The following is a 16,260-nucleotide window of genomic DNA, read 5'->3' as shown; positions in this document are numbered from 1 at the left end:
GTGTCAATGTGCTGTTTATACCCTACTGGTGTGTTCCTTCAGTTATTTGAAACATAATTTCATGGTACAGCGTTTGAAACGCACAACAGTGCCTCTTCCAGACAGCACAGCAAGTCTAGGAAGAAATTATTCCCAAATCTTCTTTCAGCTAGGGCTCAAATGCGCACTAAGCTTACAAGGGGAAACTTAAACAAAGAAAGACAGGGGTGTTTTTCTTTACTTGAAATAGGATTTAAGGGATATTTAGAACAATATCCAGGCTTTCACAGGAGGGCTACCTCCCAAAAATGTTTTCCCATACCAACGGAAAAAACAGTTTGGTTCATTATGTACGCCGTCCCTGCAACCGCCGGGTTGCAGGGACGGCGAACATAATGGATCACGACTCGTGCTGAGATTGTGGAATGTAACATGGCTCCACATGAAGACGATATATGAAAAACTGACACTACGTTTTGAAAAAAGAAAAAATATTAGGATCCTGCAACAACATCAATGAAGGTTCAGACCAAGTGTATATTTTTTAGATTGGTTGGACAAAAACGATTATCTGCTTAAAAAGCATACATAACGATTGGAATTGAGATACATCTCTTTGCACTATACAAAGCCTTAAGAAAGCCCTAAGGGGGCGAAACGCGCGTCGGCTGTGGACCATAAAATGAAACAAATAAAGGCTTGAAACATCTACAGCATCTGGTGTTTGTGAAATCGACTGCTTGACCAAGTATATGGACTATTGATGCAATGCTAAAATAGCGAAGGGATCAAAGAGACTATTTTGGAAGTGCACTGGTGTTGCTTTTCATGGTTTGGTGATTTCCATTCCGAACGGCTGTTTGGGAAGGGGGTCGCGTTTTGATGCACGAGGTGGATGTGCATCCAACACCAAGTAGCACTCCATACTATCGAATGTGTGTGACATTATTTTGATTTATGATTACTGAGAACTAAGGTTGATGTGCGAATCATAATAGCAAATCCATCATTTTCTTTGTCTAAATATCTGCTATTAACCCATTCAGGGTGGTAAAAGGAGGATAATAAACAATGAGCATTACTACTCCCCTGGGATAGGAGCTCATGCAGGGCGATATAATGTCTCAAACCCTTTTGCAGCGAGTGGAGGTCTCATGACTATGTAATAAACTGTAATGTTGCCGGCCGATTGCTTCAAAGAAATCATGTTGATAGATGGGACCTGCCCATTCTGGGCAGGAGTTTTGAAAGGTAATGAGACTGTAGCCGTATTATGTATAATAATGCTTTATAATTTGCATGTTATAAGATGGCCGACACCAATGGACGGAAGAATGACGGGTGTCTTTGTTGATGTCCACAAACATATCTTTGTTTATACCTGCTGTTTCTTGGCGCCCGCCATTATTGACAAAGTCGGTAGCCGAAACGCGGCTTAACGTACTAAAAACCCATTAACATCATAGGTTTATTGTTCCTGTGAGAGCTGGTGATTTCTAACCCTGCAGCTTACATATTATAAAAGAACTGAGCCCAACACCGACTTCTATTCAAGCTTGGATATTTATTAATCCGCGTTGCAGCAAAACCACCCATATCCTTAAGGGTTTCAACATGTGCTGTCTTGATCAAAGGTGAGTGGTATATATAAAAATATATATACATTAATAAATCGCCTTTTAAATGTAAATTAGTGTCCCTGCACTCTCAGCTCAATAAACACATACAAGCAATATTATACGTATTCAACAATCAGACACAATCTGAAAGAAAAAAAAGAAAAGGGAAAAAATTATCTGAGAGCTTGTACACACACAAGGGGGGTTGTAGCCTGACCACAGGGATCGGGTATCACAACCATCAAAGGGAAGAAGAAAAAAAAAACGCTTTCTGACTCCAACCACTAGATGGTGGTATATGCACAGTATGTGAATCTAGAAGAGTCTATGCTGCAAAGCTATTGTTACAGGTAAGTAACTAGTTTTATTTCCCAGGAAGGCTACCCAGACCACACCTGACGCACCGACTGCAAGGATACTTCGTTGTGCATACTTACAGTGAAAGCCAATGGCGTACCAAGGGTAATATTGACCCTAATACAAGCAAGGAAAATGCACCCCTATTCTTTAGTTTGATAGTAAATAGTATCCATCAATAGGGGTGCATTGGGGCCCTTTAAACTCCTAGGGACCGGTAGCAATGCACGTGCTGAACTATGTATAGCTACGTCTTTGATGGAAGTATTTATTTGCCCATCAAGCAGGCTCTCTAATACATCGTGTTCTTGCTGGCCATTAGCCTATTATTTGTAACTTTGTAATAGTTTTTCATTGTTTTTGTAGGAAATTTCATAATGTGACTTAAATTTCTCTTTTTATCATGTTTCTTTTCAGTTTCAACCGCCTGGACCTGCCTCCCTACAAAAGCTATGAACAGCTCAAGGAAAAGCTCCTTTTTGCAATAGAAGAAACAGAAGGGTTTGGGCAGGAGTAACTGATGTGAAAAACAAGAACATTTATTTAAAAAATGAAAATTATTTTGTAATGCACGTTCTTAAAACTCTCAGTTCATTGCACATTTTGTAAATTAGCCTCTGGTCTGAGTTAATTATTTAAAGTTACCAGAGTGTGTGTAAAACCATTGACTACCAAGCTTCGCACCCTCCACCTCAAGAGTCGTAACACCAATTAAATGGAATAGTATTAAAATATTTTCAAATTTAATTGGCAAACCATCACAGCTAAGCTAGTTGGCTCTGACTTGAATACAGCCTGTAGGTTTGTTGTTTAGGGAAATCGTTAAACAACCACGAGATTGTACCTACATGAAACTTTTAATATGTGTTTATTTAAATATAGGCTAGCTGCACCTTAATACATGAAGCCTGATCTGTTAATTTAATATATTGATGCAATGTGACCTGAATATCAAAAGCAACTGTGAACTTTGTAAACATTGCATCAAATATCTCTGATGGTTGACACAGGGGTATGTGACTTTGCACATTTCGTGATTCACAGACCTTAATCATACTCGCTTCCTGAACTGGAAAAAATGTAAGATTACTTTATCGATGGACACATGTTGCACATCAAGGCATATTTTCCTAAGCTGCTCATGACACATTTATAAAGTCTTGCACACTAATAGCATCTAAACAGTATGCAATTACAACAATGATACTTACTATGTAATGTCACTCTGTTGTGCTTCCCAGTACTGCTTTGCCTTATTCTTCACAATGCCATGAGTGACCCATTTCTGGGTTAGTACACAAACCCTGAGGAACTGCTTCAACTCAACCAATCAAGTCTGTCATAAGCTTTTGTAGGGCCCTGGTCTCAAACTTTCTGTGGAGACTTGTTTTCTTTTTAGGTAGCAAGAGCATACTGCTCGAAATGTTAAGAGCATTGTCCTGTGACACATTTCTAGGCATGTTATTCTTACTTCACCAATTGATGGCAGCTTATGTTACCTGCCTCATAATTACTATATAGCAAGAGCAGGTTAGAGCTGGTGGTGTGATATATAAACATGTTTAGCAGTGATAGTGTGAGGCCTAGAAAAGTGTGGGGACAAGGGCAAACAGCCTCTGGTACTTCCTACTTGTGACGGTCCTTTGGCACGGTAAAGGTAAAATAGGAATCTGAACACTAAGAAGAAGGCAATTTCAAATCATAGTCCCTCTTATCAGTAGTACCAGTATAAACATATTGTAATTAGATACCACTTATTGTAATCGCCTTCTGCATTGTAGGAAAATCACGGTCTGGAGTGTTAAGATGTTGAGACTTTCCTAACACTTCATATGGAGTCGTTTTTTTGCTGCTAAAGTTTTCCTGGGCGTCAATCTGCAACATTGTTGAAACATTTGAACCAAGTTTAATTGCAGGTCTGGGGGTATCCATTCTGGCAAATTACACCAGTCTACTTGCAAAAGAGGACGTCCTTGTCCAGTTGTGTATTTTAAATACATGTTACTTATCAAAACAACCTCATCAAGTTTTACAAATGAGTTTCAAAAGGTGATGTGGGGTTCTGAGCATCATCCGTTGTAAGGGCCTGGGTTTTTATAGGTGACATTCCTATTGCTTCAAGTCTTGGATGAATTGACTTCTCTTCTTCATTGCATAGTGCCGAGGAGGAGGCAAATTCAACGCAAATAATAATTCTAGAGATTGAGTTCACTACATGTGAAAATAGGTGGCTTTGTGCTGTGCAGTCCTAGTCAGCCAGTAAGACCCAGGAACTAAAGATAGTGTCACCCACAAACGCATGGAGATTGTAAAATCACTTTTCAAATCTTATTGGCGGTGAAACACAGACCCTCACTAGAGGAGCTAGCTAACTACTGCAAGTACTCTAAACAAAGAATTTAAAGCTGACTTTCCCCTTGCTTTTTGGAACGTGTGATTTTTTAAATATATATATATAAATAATATATTCATGCACTTAAATGGAGCCCAATGTTGCCGATTTGCATGCTAAGACTGCATGTGATGCTATTTTGTATGAATGCACACTGCCCTCAAGGCATCAGAAACCTGTCTTTAACTTGAATTGGAGATGCCCCTACCCTTCCAGTAAGAGACTCCGATAACCAAATGTTGGGACTCTCGATCATATGAATAAAAGAGATGCCTTTTAACTTCATGTTTTTAAAAATAACAATAGTCTCCTTGGATTACATAGGGATGTACAGAAGAAACCATCTATTTTAACCTGGTATTTTCAAGGTAAGACAGATATGTTTATTGATGATATAGGAATGAAGACATTGTCATCTGCATTAATTTGCAGAACTGACGTGATCCTATTGATTATACAATTCAACAACAGTTAGATAAGTCACATTTTAAAATCTGTTAGTTAAATTGTTAGAACCAGGATATTCATTTGAGTCAATTTGGGAAATATGTACTAATATACACATTGCTAATTCTTATTGAATAAACTATCCTTCGAATAACAATGTCAAAGAAATGTAAAGTGTAAGACTGGCTGAAGTGGGTGTTTCCTCTCCTGGGAGTTCACTTTAATTTGCACGAACATTAGTGAAAACTTCACTAAACTACTGATAAGAGTAGAGCCTAACGTGACTGATCTACTTTTACAGAAATTGTCTTGAAAACATAGTAGGAATGCCTCAGAGGTTGGAAAGCAGAGAGGCAGAGTTGCGTCAAATCTTGGACCCTAACCTCACATGCTTATTTTGAGACAGTTAACTACTTGTGTACAGATCATTGACTGTTATCTCATACAGTTGCACCCAACCCATGTAATACTTTCAACCAAAGCAAGAATGCAGATTGCATCTCATAATAACTTTGTTGGATGATGAAAACTTGAGACATAAGAGTAGTGCAACCAAAGCTTACCCTTTGAGTAAAGATAAAACAGTTCCACAGGTTTAAAGTTGTTTTCTTTGGTGCAGAATCATCAAAGTAAATTAACTCCTTATTCCAGACTGTTGTGAAAGCTAGTTATGATTATTTAGTTTTGTATTATGTTGTAGTAAGAGAATTATCTTAATATTGATCTATAGAAAAATTAATACTGAGATGTCTTTGTCTCTGAAACCATCCTCACCTTATTCTGACACCCTAAGGCAACTTTCTGCAAATGTGTTCCAATTTACAGAGCAAGAAAACATAATTATGTATGCGTGGTACTCTGACTGCGTCCACTGAGTTGTGCAAGACATTTGACCACCAGTAGTAGATAAGAAAATCAAGTTATTGTATAACTGGTATACCTTCACATGCGTCAGCTCCATTGTCAATATGGTCCTGATACTGTTTAAAGTGAAAAAAAAGATAGTATATACTAGTCGGTTATACTTCAATCCTAAATTTCTTTTCAGGTTTGTCTGATGTTCAGGGTATAGAAAATGGCAATTACATAACCTGATTTGTAAGGGAATGTGGTGTTATGGCTTGAATACCCATTTTAGTGCAGTTTCATGGTCATCTAGCTGGTGGCCAGGAGGAACCTACTTAGCAGTGTATTGCCTACCTACATTAGGTACATAAAGGAATGATCTCCCAGAAAGATCCCTGATGAAATTTTCCGTTGTGTAACAAAGGATAAATAAATTTCTGTGGTTCAAATGAAATAGTTTTTACATTGGTTGCATCTGCATTTAATTTTTTCCTTCTGAGACGGAGATGATTCGTAATGTTATATCCATTAAGTAATATGTATGTCATTTAACTATCACCACATGCTGCTGACAGCATCAAAAACATCTTGGTGGTCAGGTTACAATAGTTGCTCCTATACCAGGATAATGGGTCATCAATCATTGCTCTTTCTTTAATATTTTAAGTATCTTTTTATTGGGCTACAGAAAAAATAGGGTTATTCACAAAATCTGTAAATTAATCCTTATATGTATTAGTTTCCATTGTTTAGAAGCATCTATCTTTTTCTGGTTCAATATTCTCTTTTTATTTAATCTCACGTAAACCCTTTGTTATGCAACTGTGATATTACTGGGCATTCATATCCATATGGATATACTTATTTAAAGATCTTTATCTGTAGCCATTTTGCCCAGAATTCAATGTTTAATGAAAAAACAATGCTAATGTAATATTATTATTTAAAGGAAAAATCAAATTTCTGGGGAATGTTGGAGGCAGTGGCACTTTGCCTTAGATGGAGGTGTCTTTCTGAGCCAGGGAAGCGTTAGAGCAGGTACAATACCAAAGAAAATGTATTTTCTGTGATAGGACTGAGATTTCTGGTTGCTTGGTGGCAAAAATATAATTTGGCCCTGAAAGGCATTGTTACAAAACGAGAAAAAGAAAGGAATTTAGTCTTAGACTTAGTGGTGATTGCACATATGAGTGCGATTCCCCAAGTTCTGTAATTCGAGTCTTATATTGTAGTTAATATTCTCACAATACACACAATGCCTGCCATTTTAAATGGGAACGAAGTGTTTTGATTTTTTAAAGATAGGCTGTCTGTATGTTCCTACATACTGTAAATCCTGTTTCCCAGACGAAAGATTGGCGTATTGCTGAAAAGAGAATCTTCTATGGCTATGCAACCATTGATGTACATAACTATTATTCCCAACATTTAGTTTTAATGCGGTATTACCAATAATAACTGGATTATTAGGTTTCTGTTGATGTTGGTAAAATGCACAGCCTTTCGGTGCTTGGATTGTTCATCATTAACATAGGCTACTTGTGAATCATTGCTGCCGTTCAATTTTCTGCTTTCACCCACATACAGCGTTAATTGACTGTTATTTGCCGGAACCACATTAAGAAAGGAACAGTTCATACTAAATGCTTATATTACAAGCATTTATGTTAGACTTCCGGTCGATGCACTAGTACATGGTTGTAAATAATTACTTAAGCCCACAAGGAGATTCTCTAGCTATGCCACACATGTGACTAGGATAGGTATCTCCACACACCAGTTTATATGAGATAAAGATGCAGGCTGTTCCAACGTTCTAAATCTGAGCATCAAAAGTTGGACCAAATTGCTTGAATACCCATGTACCTGCATGCATTCTCCTGCACTTAAAAGCATAGTCTCATTGTTCCTCTCATTATTATACACCTTCATTCAGTCTTAATTAGTTGAGCTACTGCTTGCTCAAAGTACACCAGTCCCTACCATCTGAAATACATTGTGACAAGTAAACGTTCAGGGACCCATTCACACTTCAAACGTGCAGAAACATATTTCTTATTCTGGGGTCCGTATTGCTGGTGGTTTCCAATATGATATTATAAATGTTTTTATAAATGCACATCTTTAGATTTACTAACAAGACTATTAAAACAGAAGTACGTTCAGTCCAGTGACCATGTTCCCAGGTGGCCATCGTTTGGGTCATACTGCCTTTGGAGTATGTAGCATAGAAAAATGCAAGTATGTCTTCAAATTGGCGTGATATCCAACTCCATTTAAGTTGATAGGCAACATAATCTTTAGATTTTCATATCTTGAAACAGAATATAAAAATGAATAACTCACATTTTTCCTGGATATATTTCAACTTGATGCCCTTCAGATTAAATTCATTTCCAGCATCCCTTTTCACACATCTCGTTTATTTTACCTCAACTTCCATCTAAGATACTGATAAGATGTCGAAATAAATATAAATGGATAATGCATGGCAAACAGTCTTCTGTTGGGTCCGTTTCTCATTCTGCTTTAAGAATTTAGGGTTTTTCTTTGGGGGGTCTAGAAATATTGTGTTTAAAATGTACAAATATATCATCTAAAAGGCTATATGCCTTATATTTTTAAAATAAAGACTAAATACAAATATGGCCTTGGCCCTAGTTCTATAGGGCTTGGTTGTTTAATATTTTTATGGTTGGCATATTTAGTTCTGAAACAGGTAATATGCTTGTAAATATGTTTGCTGTCTGGGGGCTTTCTTGTTTTACTTTTTCTTCCCTTAATTTAAAAGTGCTTTGTAATTGGGTCTTTACTGCTGTACTGCAAAAATGAAAGGGATCTGAATATCCCCAAAACCCCATATCTTGTAATTTAATATATTGTAAAACTATTTGTTTTTACTGAAAGAGATCCGGCAGTGTGTGTAAAAAAGAAGTGGGCTAAACTGTAATATGTAAAATAGATGTGTTGTAAATTAACATGATTGAATCCATTGATCAGCACTAAAATTACTTTGATTTTAATGTACGATTTCTTTATCATTGGTGAAAATAACAAATTATGTACATTTTTACGCCATGTTATTTGTGAAATAAAAGGAAAGTAATATTGGCGTTACTTAGCGTCAGTGGTGTTTTATTATGCGTGTGCCTGTTATGAGAAGGAGTTAAGAGTATTTCACACAAATTAAAGCTGTATTAGGACTGCTGCTTCTAGATTCTTTTTCATCTTTTTATTATATGTGACATTTGTGCAACAGAAGTGGAAACTTGTGTGCAACACTATTTGTCAGAATAGCATTTCTTGTGGACGTGGTTGCCTTTGCTGCCAAAAATGTACCTAGGCTGGGGAGATGTGCAAAGTGACGAGGCAGGAAGATTGCAGTTTAGTGAGCATACAAATCCCCTATGAGACGATCATATATCTCCTAGTGTTATCCAAATAAGTGACTTGCATGTGGTTTTGTTATAAAAATACTCATGTTCTGTCGCTCACAAACTTCTGTTCGACCCCATGCTGAACCTATCAGGAGTTGAGCTGCTCTCGTCGTTACCGTAGATGATATGGATCCTTTACAGCCAAACGCAACAAGTGGCAAAGTGTTGGTAGTCGGCACTTATTTCTGTAGATTTCTCATGAAGCAGTATCTCCATGATTTCAAACTCGACCTGGAATACTTTCATAGAATTAACCAATCTGCAGTCAGGCAGAGCACTGCAGAGTAATCAAGCTGTGTCACAGCATCAACACAGCAGTCTTTCCTGTGTATGGGTTCAATAGCTCAGTTCACTACTACCAGCCATTCTCCTGGGTGCATTTGAGCTTGGTGGCATTGCGCCTTCAGCACAAAGAGCAGAGCATTGCATCCACACAGGCAACAAACACCACAGGGAGTGGTGTGTAGGCGTCACAAAAGGTGCTGCTAGTTCATTATTTTGGGTACCACAAACAACACAATTCTGATGGAAACTTCTAACCGCAGATTCATAACCTGTAGAATATTTCCTGGTGCAGATGGGGTCCAGAGATCCTTAAAGCAGTAGCTCTCGTCCACCGCTAGGTGGCATAATCATCTCATTCCACTTTGCCCTTGCGCCACCTCAGAAGTGATGGAGTATAGCGGCATGTAGATGCCATCCCTAAATGCCAACGCTAGTACCTTTCCGCACCCCTTGACATGGATGTGGAGCTTCACTCCCAGCTTTGTCACTCTTTTGATGATTCCGAGACCACAAGACAGTGTGCCAGGGAAGAAAAGAATGCCTCCCCACAATGCAGGATTCAAGCCGTGCTGCAACTGCAGGCAGCAGACCTATGTCACGGACCTCACGGACACCAGCAATGTGTCTCTGATGCTTGGGCTTCTGCCACAACTCGTAGTCACAGAGGTGTGGCCTGATGCACCTGAACGCAATTTGTAAACCGGAAGGGAAGTTGTATGTAGCGGAGTACAGGAAGAGATTGAGTTTGAAGTAGCAGATACACTTCAAGTCGCTGGGTTTGCTCCAGGTCACAGGGCTGTTCTTATGCCAAATACCGGTCTCAGTAGCGGTAAGTCGAAGTCTAAGACGTTCCATAAGTTCAAGACGGCCAAGTTGGATTCAGCCAACCATCCAACCCCCACCCCCTCCCCCTCCTTTCCATTTGAAGTCAAGCAAGAAGGAAGCCTGTAACGAGGTTGGTCCAGACATTCCCACATTTCTTAGCCCATTAGAGGTGATAAAGGTCTTACAAACAAGCATTTACAATGCAATGGCCTCGGCTTTGTTAAAGTTAGAGCTATTAGCATTGCAAATGGCATATTTTTTTTGTTTTTTTTAAACATAAATACATGGTATTGTCATTTACAATGGCAATAGGTGAGCATTAGAGAGTAGTAGAGAGTATTAGCGGACACAGAGCCACACACACACAAAGCCACACACACACAGCGAGCCACACACACACACAGTGAGCCACACACACACACAGTGAGCCACACACACACAGCGAGCCACACACACATAGCGAGCCACACACACATAGCGAGCCACACACACACAGCGAGCCACACACACACAGCGTGCCAAACACACACACACAGCGAGCCAAACACACACACACAGCGAGCCACACACACACACACACACAGGGAGCCACACACACACAGCGAGCCACACACACACAGCGAGCCACACACACACAGCGAGCCACACACACACAGCGAGCCATACACACACCGCGAGCCACACACACACACACAGCAAGCCACACACACACAGTGAGCCACACACACACACACACACACAGAGCCACACACACAGAGAGCCACACACACAATCGAGCATGGAGGCAAGAAAACACAAGCACAGCTAGGGAACAGAGGCAAAAAAACACAAGCACAGCTAGGGAACAGAGGCAAGACTACACGAGCACAGCTAGGGAACAGAGGCAACAAACACGAACACAGCCAGGGAACAGAGGCAAGAAGAAAGCACGAGCACAGCCAGGGAATAGAGCACACACACACACAGAGCCACACACACACACACACACACACGCACACACACACACACGCACAGAGCCACACACACACACACACAATCGAACACGGAGGCAAGAAAACACAAACACAGCTAGGGAACAGAGGCAAGAAAACACGAGCACAGTTAGGGAACAGAGGCAAGAAAACACCAGAGGCAAGAAAACACGAGCACAGCTAGGGAATAGAGGCAACAAAGAGAAGCACAGCTAGGGAACAGAGGCAAGAAACATGAGCACAGCCAGGAAATAGAGGCAACAAACACGAGCACAGCCAGGGAACAGAGGCAACAAACAAGCACAGCCAGGGAACAGAAGCAACAAACACAAGCCCAGCCATGGAACAGAATCAACAAACACGAGCACAGCCAGGGAACAGAGGCAAGAAGAAAACACACACAGAGACACACACACAGACACACAGAGCCATTCACACACAGAGCCCAACACACACACACAGCCCAACACACACACACAGAGCCCAACACACACACAGAGCCCAACACACACACACACAGAGCCCAACACGCGCACACACAGAGCCCAACACGCACACACACAGAGCCCAACACGCACACACACAGAGCCCAACACGCACACACACAGAGCCCAACACACAAAGACACAGAGCCCAACACACAGAGCCCAACACACAGACACACAGAGCCCAACACACACAGACATCCCTCAGTCTAGATCAGCCACACGCCCATCTCTGCCCAGTAACGCCCCAGGGAACAGATGCACAAAAAAAACGAACAGCAGCAGGGAACAGAGGCACGAAAAAAACGAACAGCAGCAGAGAACAGAGGCACGAAAAACAAGCAAACCACAAAAGCATGCACTCTCTCATACCTTGCAAAATATCCATACAGAGTTATAAACAAATTAAAAACTGGCCTTATCTGTAAATGTAGGGTATTTTTTTTAGGTATCTGGTTTGCTAATGTGGGCCTCATTTATTTCAGAGCCGGACCTATTTTATGTGTCCCAGTCCGGCCCTGACAGACACACTCTGGTGTGTGAGGCCCTGGCTGTGCAGCAATGTCCGGGATCAAAGGTGACCAATAACCGAGACAAAACAGGGGTCGTGACACCTCTCTGCATGAACACGGGGTCAGAGGCAGAGGTCAGAGTTGATGAACACATCCTTCTACAGATTCAGGTAACATTGAGTGTGAGGCGGCACCTTTTACTCAGAGCACACAGAGAAACATGACATGAACCGGGATTCCACGGAGCAGAAGCGCAAGCGAGTGTTTATAGCATTCAGATGCAAACCCCAACACAGGTGCCCCCAGAAAACACACGACCCTTGCAACAAACCAGACCTACGGACGGCATGTTCTTCAACACATATGCTAATGTTATACTCAAGCGCCTTAAAGCACCCGCTGCTGGCCAAGGTTACTGCTCAGATTAATAGGCATGCATTTTTCTTTGCATTGTGATTTTCTTACCTGCTTATCTCAGCACATTAGAGAAGTTGAGTACAACTTGCATGTCTGCGTGTTCCGTGTGCCGGCATCAGTACACCTGTGACTTGGTCTCCGCTCTCTGGGTGGTCGCCAGTGTGGAGTGCGCCTTGGTGTGGGGGGCTCGTGCTCCCTGGAGCCTTGGTCTTCCTCGAGTGCCGGGTTCCAGGGGTGGTTTTCCCCCTCGTAACCCTCACTCCAAGCAGCCTCCTCCCTCCGGATCCGATCTTCCAGCGCTATCCTTCGTGCACGGGTCACCCCCAATCTGCCTCCGTGTGTGTGAGGGTCCCTGCTACTGGGGGTCTCTCTCAGAATCGGATGAGAGCTGGTTGTCTCTCAGTGGGGTTAGTGCCTGCTGCAGGTCTCCCTCAGTTGTGACCTCCTTCCCGCGTGCCTGTCCTCGCTCAGGGGGGCGCGCCCCCTGCCAACGGCCGCCTCATTAGCTGTGAGGTTTTATGTTTATCAATAATGCAGGCCGCCCACAGAGTGCAAAGCAAAGTGCCACGGCCTGGCACAGCCTTGGAACTGAAAGGAAGTACCAGCGAGGCAGAAAGGGGGCGAGCTGAGCGAGAAAGGTGAGCGGGAGAGACGACAAGGCAGCGAGTAGAAGGGAAAGCCAGCACAACGAGGGGACAGACGTACAACGAGGGAACAGACGCACAACGAGGGAACAGACGCCAGAAAAACAATCACAACGACAGAGGCAAGAAAAGCGAACACTCACCGGAGGACTCGGCAGCTTCTCTACTTCTTCCGGCGGCTGTCAAGCAGAAATGGCTTCCGAAAAGCCCCGACATTTTCGGACTGGGGGGCGTGTTTTTCATTCTCTCCTCTTCCCACTGGCTGGAATGTAAAATTCCAGCCAATGGGAAGAGGAGGTAAAGAAAAGAGAAAGAAAGTAAAAAACACACCTTCGAATCCCGTCTTAAACGGAGTGACGACCCTCTTCTCCAATGGCTGTCCTCCGTTTAGGAAGCCAGCCAATGGAGAAGAGTGGCGGGTTCGAGCCCCATACTCTAAGACATAAGATCTCCCCTGTGAGACTGCGTAAGCGCAGCCTACGCAGGCCGAGACCTAAAAAATAAAACACATTGTGAAGCCTTATTCTAACAAGCGTTTACTGCAAAAATAACAAGTAGCACAGCTACAGCTGTTGCCCAAAACGGCTAGTTGGAGTATACATTGCAAAAATGCATGAAACATGTTACGGTTTATGTTCAGTTTTCACTAGGTTCGGAGCAGAAACACATGGCGAAAAAGTTTTATTTAAAGCGAATGTTATCTAATGAGCAGATGGCAGGTGCAAGACATCTTTGAGGCTGAAATGCAATACATGAGCACAGTGCTCAATTTCTTAAAATCAAGCTATTGTTTGCCAGTATAGAAAGTGAAGCAATGGTTTATTGTGAGATGCAGAAAATGTGCGAATGTACTACCTCAAATAATATGGCCTTCTACAGCCATAATACTCAGCAGACATACTGCATCACTTTAGATTAATTAGGAAACAACATTACTATTTGATAATACAATATAGTGCAAAATGTGACGTTGGAGATGCAGAGACATTAACATTAAAGCAAGATTGTTTTCACAGAGGCCTTAAAGGAGACCATGCAGCAAATTTTCAAGATGCTGCCAGCTTCCAATGGAGCTCCTTCTAGCCCAATTTAGCCGTAGGATCCACCAGTTGCACTTTTTCGCTGGCATGTCTCTTTCTAGTGCTGACTGACCACCTAGGACTCTCTCCCGGACCGTTGCTGAGTCCGGTCCAGTCTTTTAACGCAGCCCCAAGGTCCTTGTCGGCCCCTTCAGTACAAGTGCCACTGATGACTTCTCTGGCACATGTACTACATCTGATCCAGACACCAGTCTCTGATCAATTGCCGTCAGCCTTCGCTTAGGCCTATGTTGTACTTTTAAATAACTCAAACTACTAGAAGCTGGAGGCCCTTTTCTGTTCCAACTTGAATGCAGCCCAAGGGTTGCAAAATGCCCTCCGCCTCTACGAAGATAATGAAGTGGACAATTCACTCCGCATCATTATATCGATGCAGAACTTTATTTGGGCCTATAAAATTCTCGTGGGTTGGATACAGCATCAGAAACCGAGTTGGAGTCTCCACTTTGTCCACCAACCTAAGGGAGTGCCCCTTATGCAGTTGATTTGCGCAGGTCAGAGGAGGTCTGTGACCACTGTAGAAACAAAATCCAATTTACTTATTGAGTACAAGTATTTACTTAATGAGATTCTCCAACCAGAGCTGGCCTCTACAGAATCACTGTTGTCCCTCATTGAGGCACGTATAATCACACTAATGGCCGCTTGGAGATAGCTGTTCTCGGTCTCTCAAGTCTTTCATACTTTGAATGTGACATAAATTTGCCCCTGATGACGCAGTATCTCTCACTCAGCACCCGACTCCGAAAGCCTTGTGATGCAAGCGCCAACCAGCAAATTTGATCCAAATTCTATCCTTTGTGCCCCGTCATACAGCAAATCCAAGTGTGTTTAAGCATTTGGGTATGAATTGTTCTTTTCAGCTAGTCTTGCCCTTTGATCTCTGAATGTGGTCTATCTTCTGGGCAGGTACAGGCATGCACTGTGGAATACTCCTAGTGAGAGCATGCTGGCTGTCCCTGAGGATCTCACAGAAATCTTTGCCTAGAACTTCCAAAATGGAGAGATTAAAGCAAAGTACATCATACAGGCTGTCCTCCACACTCGTGAGTGGGTCGGGCTATCAGCACATGTGTAGCTTAAGGTGGCATGCTTGAATGCATGCATCTGATAGAGACATCTAGCCACAGATTCCTTACCTTTGAACTTCCTGGTGTCATGCTGGATTCCGGAAGATTTTTAATAGTAGTACCCCTTCGCTTCAATAGGTGGCGTTGGTCGACTCCACATAACGTCGTAGGCATTGGGTTCGTTGTCGTCATGATGTCTGCATCGTCTATATAGGCGCAATCCAGTGCGCTAACGTGAGTTCTTTTCTCTCCGCGCTAGCCAGCTCAGATCCATCGAGAGCTACCCCCTGTCACTTTTTGACAGACTTTTTTCGACTTTTTGTCGAGTCCTTTTGGTGTGTAGATATGTCCAACATGAAGACCTCAGAGGTCAAGCTGTGCAGCGCTTGTCAGCCGCGGACCGCCACCTGGTGTGTCTTTGGTGTCTGGAGCGCGACTACGACCTTAGGTTGTGCCCCAACTGCTGGGCCATAGTGCCGAAGGCTTTTGCAGGAGCGGTCCCTAAAACTAACCGCAGCCCTGCGCACAGCACCACGGAAGTCGCCCCTTCAATCTCAATCCCGGTTTCGGTGGAGAGGAAGGTCTGAGCACCGCTCGGGGGGGGGTGGGGTCAAAGTCTTTTTCCTCCTAGTAGAAGTCCTTGTGGTCAGGTAAGAATCACCATAAAAAGCACAAGAAGTCAAAGCGTTCTTCGACTTCACCCCGTCCGTCACAATAAGGGAGGAGTCTCGACGTTCGAGGCCCTGCTACATGGAGTGGGTGCCTGGGTCAGCCCCTTGTTTTTCTCCCTTTCCGGGGCTGGGAACGACCTTGCACAACTAAAAGTATTCTATGACGCCATGTGCGCCATGTTTGGCTTGCCAGCGCTTCTTTG

General features: G+C 42.5%; 1 protein-coding gene across 2 annotated transcripts in view; it reads left to right on the top strand.

Annotated features, from left to right (window-relative positions):
* The window catches only part of ITCH (itchy E3 ubiquitin protein ligase), a 981,537-nt gene extending 975,443 nt beyond the window's left edge, over window positions 1-6,094 (top strand). For both annotated transcript variants that reach the window (XM_078652175.1, XM_078652176.1), the window contains exon 24: window positions 2,373-6,094. In XM_078652175.1, the coding sequence (XP_078508301.1) occupies window positions 2,373-2,472 (100 nt within the window). In that variant the 3' untranslated portion in view covers window positions 2,473-6,094. The remainder of the gene's footprint in view (window positions 1-2,372) is intronic.
* The last annotated feature ends 10,166 nt before the right edge of the window (window positions 6,095-16,260 follow it).

The sequence above is a fragment of the Lissotriton helveticus genome, chromosome 7, assembly GCF_964261635.1.
Source record: "Lissotriton helveticus chromosome 7, aLisHel1.1, whole genome shotgun sequence".
Taxonomy (NCBI): domain Eukaryota; kingdom Metazoa; phylum Chordata; class Amphibia; order Caudata; family Salamandridae; genus Lissotriton; species Lissotriton helveticus.
The sequence above is the reverse complement of the archived record's forward strand: the minus strand, read 5'-3'. Positions and strand labels throughout refer to the sequence as shown.